The 8818-nt window shown below is 56.6% G+C and overlaps 1 gene segment (V, D, J or C); it reads right to left on the reverse strand.

Annotated features, from left to right (window-relative positions):
* Positions 1 to 7449: 7449 nt before the first annotated feature.
* On the reverse strand, positions 7450 to 8518 carry LOC138998140 (immunoglobulin lambda variable 5-37-like). The segment is given in 3 exon segments: positions 7450 to 7454; positions 8075 to 8371; positions 8473 to 8518. Coding segments are annotated over 3 exon segments (348 nt in total).
* Positions 8519 to 8818: the final 300 nt, after the last annotated feature.

Below are 8818 nucleotides of genomic sequence, written 5' to 3' on the forward strand. Positions count from 1 at the left end.
GAAGACGAAGGAGATAAAAAGAATACAGATAAATAAACAATATCAGAACAAACAACAAAAAGTCAGAAATTCAACTACAAAATACCATGCACACAGCTTCCACCTATTAAAGGACAGAAAGTCCCTGGACATCAAGAGCGCAGAGCTGCCCAGGGGCTCGGAGACGTCCATGTGACACAGCTCACGCTCTTTGCCTGAGGCTCACAGGCTCCCCTCGGTCAAGGCCTGAGGCCAGCAGCTCCCCACCCTCCAGGAGGTGCTCACACTTCATGTGCAAACAGGAGGGCCCTGCTCACACTCCACATCCACCGGGAGACCCTCCCCGTCCTCAGTGACCTTTTCCGTGACACAGTCAGGCTCTGTCACTGTGAGGCTCCATGGACGGACAGAGCCGGGTGTCACTGAGCTGTCATTACAGTGTCCTGTTCACAATCCCATTGCCCCTGAGGGAAGGCTTTGGGTTCACATCGTCAGATTCTTCTTCTACTGAAATCTGTTCTCACTCAATCTAGAGTTTTCTCTCCCAAACTTTGTTCCTTAGAATCCCACTGTGAATCACATCCCCTTCTTCAATATATTTTTATTGATGTCAGAGAGGAAGGGAGGGGGAGAGAGAGAGAGAAACATCAATGGTGAGAGACAATCATGGATGAGCTGCCTCTTGGCCACCCCAACCTGAGGATGGAGCCTGAAATCCAGTGACCTCCTGCTTCATAGGTTGAGCAGCAGCTGCTGGAGATCTCACCCGCTCGCAGACCAGAGGGGTTTTTGTCTCACTTCCCCACAGGCCTGCAGCACTGTGGGAGCTTTGAGACTGTCATCCCATGCTAAGCAGTAATAATCAGCCTCGTCCTCAGCCTGGAGCCCCGTGATGGTCAGGGTGCCTGAGTTGCCAGACTTGGAGCCAGAGAATCGGTCAGGGACCCCTGAGGGTCTACTGCTACTATAATAGATGATGCATTTGGGAGCCTTTCCTGGGAGCTGTTGGTACCAATACACATGGTAACTCCCAATGTTGGAGCTGCTTCCTGTGCAGGAGATGGTGACCCTCTGGCCCGGGGACCCCGACACTAAGGATGGCTGAGTCAGCACAGACTGGGCCCAGGATCCTGCAAGAGGGGGAGACACAGAGATGGTGAGTCTGGGTGTAGAGACAAGAGGAGGAAGCAGGGCCCATGTGTCTTCCCAAGGCCACTTCCCCGTCCCCTTATCCAGTCACCTGTGCAGTGAGCCAGGAGGGTGAGGAGGAGAGGGGCCCAGGCCATGGTGGAGGTCATCCCTGAGTCCTGCTCCTGAGGCCCCACAGCTGAAGCAGAGCTCCCCACACCTCTCCCTTCCCCTCTTCATAGTCTGCAGGAGGGCGGGTCCTGTTATGCAAATGAGACCCCATCTATCTGATCCCTCCCTGGGCCCTGGGCAGGGCCCTCTGCCTGAGGATGGCCATTGGTGTGGGCGGGGGAGGGGCTGTGTGGGGCCCAGGTTTGGGGAAGTCACAGCTGACAGCCCTGAGCAGAGGGTCCTGGGCTTTGTCAGAGGCTGGTCCCAGCTCTGAGCACCCAGATCCTCAGGAGCAAACCCCCAGCGCCCTCTAGTGTCCAGGCCCAGACACACCATTGAGTGACATGGGGACCAGAACCCATGAGAGGCCACCTCTGCCTTCCCACTGCTCTGCCCACTGCCCCTGCGCTAGGGCCAGGCCAGGGTCCCCTCTATGGCCTTCCCTCACCTCGGGCCACCTTCAGTCTCTACTCAGCGTCCTCAGCGGGAGTCTGACCACAGCTCCCAGGGCTGGACCTTGGTCAGGACTCAAGTGGCGGCTCCTGCACCAACTCTTAGACCAGGGTCAGGGCTCAGGTCAGGGCCAGAGCAGGCACAGCCCCGTGGGGGCGCGTCTCCTTCTGTGCGGGACTCGGGTTCTGTCTGGTGTGGGATTCACTCCTGGTGGCGGGGGGCCTCCTTCCCGTGGACCCAGGGCCCCGAGGAGAATGGGGCCCTTCCCCAGGGCTGGGCAGGGTGGGGAGGAAGCCCTCGTGGGCTGTCCTCGTCCGGGGTCAGGGGTCACTGTTATTTTCTGTCCATATTTCCTCCTCCTGACACCATCGTTCTCCATGAGCCGTGGGCTGTAGTCACTCCTGGGATCTGTTCTCAACGCACAGTCAGACGTTGGCATTTATCTGAGAGGAAAGGGGGAACGTGCAGGACGCGCTGAGCAAAAATGTGGTTAAAGTTTCTAATTGCTGTGCTAGGGCTTCATTTAATAACTTTATATATTAGTCACCGCTCAGCCAGCTTCACATGCATGTCTGGCCCGGACGGCGTGGCTCAGTGGTTGAGCATCAACCTATGTATCAGGAGTCAGGGTCCGATGCCCCCTCAGGGCACATGCCCAGGTTTCAGGAATCCTTCCCCAGTAGGGGGTACACAGGAGGCAGCCGGTCCATGATTCTCTCTTATATCGATATTTCTCTTTCTCCCCCTTACTCTCTAAAATCAATAAATTTTTCAAATGCATGTATGTTATTATATGTAAAAGTCACAATAAGGCTGATTGTAAAATTCAAGGATGGTGCATATCGATAAGAATGGTGGGTAGAAGTGTTGATGGAAAAGCATTGGAAATGCAGTGCCTTCTGCTCTGGGGTGAAAGGTGTGAGTACACATTTTCTAACATCACTTTACATCTCATTGGTGCGTTGGGAGCTGTACTTCTACTCAGGTACAGGGCTCAGGTCAGGGCCAGAGCAGGGACAGCCCCGTGGGGGCGGGTCTCCTTCTGTGCGGGACTCGGGTTCTGTCTTGTGTGGGATTCACTCCTGGTCGCGGGAGGCCTCCTTCCCGGGGACCCAGGGCCTGGAGGAGAAAGGGGCCCTTCCCCAGGGCTGGGCAGGGTGGGGAATAGGTTATAGTGTGAGAGTTGTGAACTGCCAATTTTTGTGCTTAAAATCACGGTGATCGGGTCCTGCTGTTCGGAAATCCCGAGTCGCTGCGCAGTGACCCCCACGAGGAGGTTCCATGAGCTTCCGTCCGTCCCCGGAGGAGAAGCACCTGCCACAGGCCCTGGAGAGGCCTTGTCACCAGCAGACCCGCAGCTTCACGTCTCGGGGTGACCAGCCTGGGGCCCAAGTGAGGAAGCAGAGACCCAGCTTCCGATGGTCACACAGACAATGGGCCTCCCAACCTTTGGGCCACAGATTCTGGCAGTTTTCCCTGAAACCAATGGAGGCTGGAGGGGGATTAAATCATTCACAGGAGATTCAGAGGGGGTCTGAGGTAGGAGGAAACTTGACCAGCAGGAAGAAGGTGCTTCAAGTCCTTTAAGATCTACATATTAAAAAGCTCCAAACCAGCCTTTCTTCTTTTTTAAGATGTATGTTTATTGATTTCAGAGAGGAAGGGAGAGGGAGAGGGAGATACAAAGATCAATGATGAGAGAGAATCATGGATTGGCTGCCTCTTGCACACCCCACACTGGGAATGGAGGCCACAACCTAGACATGAGTCCTGCCTGACCAGGATTTGAACTGTGAACTCCTGGTTCATAGGTCAATGCTCAACCACTGAGCCATGACCGCCAGGACACATGGCCTTTTTAAATCATCCCAACCACTTATTGGAGGACATCCCGCCACTCACAGCTGTCACACACCTCCAGGCACCGACTCCTGGCTGCTCTCAGTCTAGGCAGGGCGAGGGAGGGTAATAAAGCTACTACAGACTTCCACCTGCTGGTTTTTCTGTGGGAAGAAGATTCAGATTCATTATTATTTTATTTTTTATTTTGATGTAATTGACATTAATTACTCTCAGGTTATGACATAAGGACTCTGTGAGGTGTAAACTGCAGAACCATCCCAGAATACATCTCCTTGACCTCAACCATCAGACGTGGCTACAAGTTTTGCTATTTCTTGTGCTGAGAACAGTTAAGATCCAGTCTCTCAGCTGCTTTCACAGACACAGTGTGACAGCGCCCCCTGCCGGGTCCCCATGCTGTCCACACTCCCAGAGCCAGGTAGTCACAGCTGGAAGTGTCTCCTCCTGGACCCCTTCACCCACTGGGACCACCCCCTTCAGCGCCCACCATGGCACCCCCCAATCTGCTATAGTGACAGCTGTGAATGGCCGATTTTTGTGCTTAAAATCACAGAACAAATAGAAACCAGTCGCACGGTTTAAAGGGAGTAAATCCTGATGGGATGGAACAGGGCCAGGGGTCCTTCCAGCACAGCACACAGTGCTGAGCCCCAGGCAGGGGAAGGGCCCAAGGAGCTGTCAGTCATCTCAGCCTCACAGGCCCAGTGAGTGCAGCCCAGGGGGAGGGAACGGGCCCTGCAGGTGGGGAGAGGCCTTACCTTCCTCCAGGACCGTGAGCCTGGGAAAGCGCTGCTCTGAGTGACATGGAGGCCTCAGGGGAGGGAGGACCCTTCACCCCCAGGCAGGGTGCCCGGATGAAGCTGGGCCCAGGGCGTCAGGGAGGGAATATGCAGAAGCCACAGGTCACAGGCTGAGCTGAGCAGGCAGCTGCCTGGAGAGCTCACCCCCTCGGAGACCAGAGGGGTTTTTGTCTCACTTCCCCACAGGCCTGGAGCACTGTGGGACCGCTGATACTATCGTCCCATGCTGAGCAGTAATAGTCAGCCTCGTCCTCAGCCTGCAGCCCCGTGATGGTCAGGGTGCCTGAGCTGCCAGACTTGGAGCCAGAGAACCGGTCAGGGACCCCTGATTCTCTATCGCTATCATCATAGATGAGGAGTTTGGGGGCCTTTCCTGGGAGCTGCTGGTACCAGTGCACATAGTTACCACCCCCAATGTTGGAGCTGCTTCCCTGGCAAGAGATGGTGACCTTCTGACCCGGGGACCCCGACACTAAGGATGGCTGAGTCAGCACAGACTGGGCCCAGGATCCTGCAAGAGGGGACAACACAGAGATGGTGAGTCTGGGTCTAGAGACAAGAGGAGGAAGCAGGGCCCATGTGTGTTCCGAAGGCCCCTTCCCCGTCCCCTTATCCAGTCACCTGTGCTGTGAGCCAGGAGGGTGAGTAGGAGAGGGGCCCAGGCCATGGTGGAGGTCATCCCTGAGTCCTGCTCCTGAGGCCCCACAGCTGAAGCAGAGCTCCCCACACCTCTCCCTTCCCCTCTTCATAGTCTGCGGGAGGGAGGGCCCACTCATGCAAATGAGGACCCCCTGGTTTGATTCCTCCCTGAGGCCTGGGTCTGGTCCTTGTGCCTGAGGATGGCAGGGTGAGGGCAGGGGTGGAGCTGTGTGGGAGCCAGGGGGTGGCAAGGTCACAGCTGTGAGCCCTGAGCACAGGGCACCAGGCTGGGCCAGGGAACAGGTTGCAGCTTTGATGAACCCATCCCTTCAGCAACAGCCCCTGAGCGCCCCCTGGTGCCCAGGCCTGGATGCACCACTCTGTCCCCTGCTGACTGAGCCCATGAGGGACAGGTCCTGCCTCCCCCAGCTCTGTGCACTGACCCCCTGGCTCAGGGCGTCCAGGTGCCCCCTGAGGTGGCCTCCTCATCCCCTCAGGACACTCTCTATGTTCCCCTCCGCCTCCTCCTGGGAGTCTGGGCTCGTCTCCCTGGCTGTTCATGGTCAGAACTGAGCTGGTGTCATTTATGGAACTTTCCTCCCAGGATCAGGTCCAGAGCAGTGACCGTCCCTAGGAGGCGAGGGCCCTAATTTTCAGGGCACAGTTTTATTTTTTTATGTGATTCCTCCCCTGTTAGAATTAATCACTCTCTTTCCAGCACACAAATACTATTCTCTCAATGTCCTTCCCTTTTGTCCTGTAGATTATACATATTGCGTTTCTCCACATGCTTTTTGAGCAACCTTTACCTAGTAATTGGCATCCTCATTGATAGGGAAATTGAACATAATATTTCCCACTCGTCTGCTTTCTGTCCATAGGAGAGTCTGGTATCTGGTTGTCTGACTGAGAATCACTGTGACCCAAGCTCCCTGGACACAGAAGGGGAAGGGACAGTGACAGCACCACCGGGACCAGGGCCTGTGAGGGGGGGACACTAAGCGATGACCTCACGGTGACCTGGGGGAGCACTTTTGGGGATGGAAGCAGAAGGAGATGCATCGTAGGGTGTGAGGGGTCACAGGTTGAGTGCGGGGCCTCAGGGCCTGTCCTCCCCTGAGGGAGGTGGGGGAGGCAGAGGCTCCAAGGAGAGGGCCTCGGGATTAGTCATGGTGACCGGAACTACACAAGGAATGATGCCACTTCAAACAAACAAACCAACCAGGTATTTCCTCCTTCTGACTCCCTGCAGAGAGCTTCCCCCCTAATTTCCCCTATTTTGCTTTTGGTTCTATAATTGCCCTTGGGCTGTGTCCACAGAGTCTATTGAATCCTGGGTGTCTCTTCCTCCCTTTGGACTAAGAAGCGTGTGCTGCTCCTCCATGGACTGTGGGATCGCTGTCCTCATACATCCGACCCAGAACCCCCTCCTCTGAGCCGCCTCAGCGTTGGTGTCGGTAGATTCTCTCTTCTCCTTCAGGCTTTTAACTTCCTGGTTCCTGACATAACGAGGGGTAATTTATAGAGATTCCCAGACATTTTGAAGATGATGTGAGAAGCCTCTGGGCCCTTGCCCTCTTCCTTCTTTAAAAATATGTTTTTACTGATTTCAGAGAGGAAGGGAGAGGGAGAGAGAGATGGAAACATCAATGATGAGAGAGCATATTGAGCGACTGCCTCCTGCACGCCCCCTACTGGGGAAGGAGCATTGAACCCGGCATGTGACTTGATCAGAATCAAATCCGGACCCTTCAGTCTGTAGGCTGAGGCTCTACCCACTGAGCCCAACCGGCCAGGACTCTCAGTCACATTTTTGAAATCGGGTCCAGGGTGAGCTGGTACTGCAGGAGAGGAGGGCAGATGCCCCTCAGCTGCCCCCGGGCTGGCAGCTCCTTGTGGCCGCGGGTTTATGAAGTCACATGACAGGGATAGGCAGCCTCCTCCTCAGGCCACAGACCAGGGCTGGTCACAGGGCCCAGTGCACCAGCCAGGAGAACGGGAAGAGGGCTGACCTGTGGACTGTCAATCACCTGTGTCCTAGGTCACAAGGTCCGGTAGGTGCTCTGCCTGGGAGCGTGGGGACCATTGCTATGGGAACAGTCAGTGTGTCTGCTGACCCAGGTTCAGGAGAAGGTGACCTGGGATCTGGGCTCATCAACAGCTTCCCAGCGGGAGTGACAAGCACCTGTTGGGAAGGTCCTGCTCCCCATGGCCCACAGCCACCCACACCCTGGGGGGTAGGAAAGCCCCAGTGGGTGAGAGGAGAGGACACAGTCAGAGCCTCAGGCCCAGGGAACCCCACTCACAGGAGCCCCATGGGCCTGAGTGGTGTCAGCTGTGAGAACGTCTCCCCCATAGACCCAGGCGCCCGCATCCTTCCTGGAGCAGCTCAGCATCCAGCCACCGTCCAGCTCGCTCACCCTGTCGAGACCCAAAGAGGGTTCCTGGGCCCAGGCCACCCATTTCCCTCTGACAGCCCCTCTCCCCAATGGCACTGAAGGTCAGGGTCCCAGCAGAGGTGACGGCCAGCCCTGTGCCTGGGCTTCTTCCTGGGCCGGAGGCTCCCCAGACCCTCAAAGCTGAGAGCCTGGTCCGTGTGCACAGGGCTGGGCAGGAGCCTTGGGCGAGGAGCCCGGGGACTGAGGGGTCACTGCTCTGACCACTGGGCATGGAGACCGTGCCCCGGGGACGGGCCGCCTGCAGGGAGGGTCCTGGGCTCTGGGAACCGTTTCCAAAGCTGTTCCCTTATTTCAAGTCAGAAACAGCCATCCCACAGGACCTGGGCTTCTTACCCATGGAGGACAGGCCACCTTTCAGGGACATAATGACCATTGAGTTTTGGTGTTGGCTCAGATACATGGGATACAAATAAAAAGTGACGCATTAAAAACCAGAAGCTACTTCCACACATAGTTTGCACTTGGAGGTTATGTTAACAGGTTCAGTTGCTGTGAAATAAGACTCTGGGGAGGCTGAGGTTTTTGTCCCACTTCCCCATCTGTGTGTGTCACTGTGAGAAGCACCACTGTGACCGATCATACAGTAATAGTCAGCCTCGTCCTCAGGCTGCAGCCCCGAGATGGTCAGGAGCCCCGCATTGGCCGAGGCGTCTTTGGATCCAGAGAAGCGGCTGGGCACCCCGGAGCCCTGATCCTTACTTGAGTCTGAGTAGTAGTACAGGAGGTACCGGGGAGGGCTCGCTGGCTTCTGCTGGTACCAGTATATGGTATAGCTGCCAACATTGAAGCCACTGCTCAGGGTGCAGGTGAGTCTGGCTGTGGCTCCCGGAGATGCAGAGAGGGAGGGCGGCTGAGTCAGCACAGGCTGGGAGAGCGACCCTGCAGACACAGACTCTTGTCAGTGATGGGCAGGGACCAGGGGACATTTCCCAGGAGCCTAAGCAGGAAGGGAAGGAGCCTGGTCCCAGGCCTATCCCTACCTGTGCAGTGAGAGAGGAGCGCGAGGAGCAGAGGAGTCCAGGCCATGGTGCTCACAGCCCTGAGCCCACAGTGGGGCTGGACTGCCCAGGCCTCCTTTTCTCCCCCACCCTCTGCCAGGGGAGGGGCTGCCATGCAAATGGGGGTCCCTCCAGGGACTGCCCAGCCCCTCCCTGGGCCCTGGGGCTGGAGCTCAGCTCCCACCCCAGACTGAGGGGGCCCTGGGAGGAAGCACCTGCTGAGACCACACACAGGTGCCTGCTCAGGGGGCGCTGCCAGGCCACCAAGGACAGCAGGGAGCCCACAGTGCAGGTTCCTGCCTGTGAAGGTCTCACTGAACAGCTGTGT

This window comes from Myotis yumanensis, unplaced genomic scaffold, assembly GCF_028538775.1.
Source record: "Myotis yumanensis isolate MYYU_CA2020_CCGP unplaced genomic scaffold, mMyoYum1.0.hap1 SCAF_19, whole genome shotgun sequence".
NCBI classification, from domain to species: domain Eukaryota; kingdom Metazoa; phylum Chordata; class Mammalia; order Chiroptera; family Vespertilionidae; genus Myotis; species Myotis yumanensis.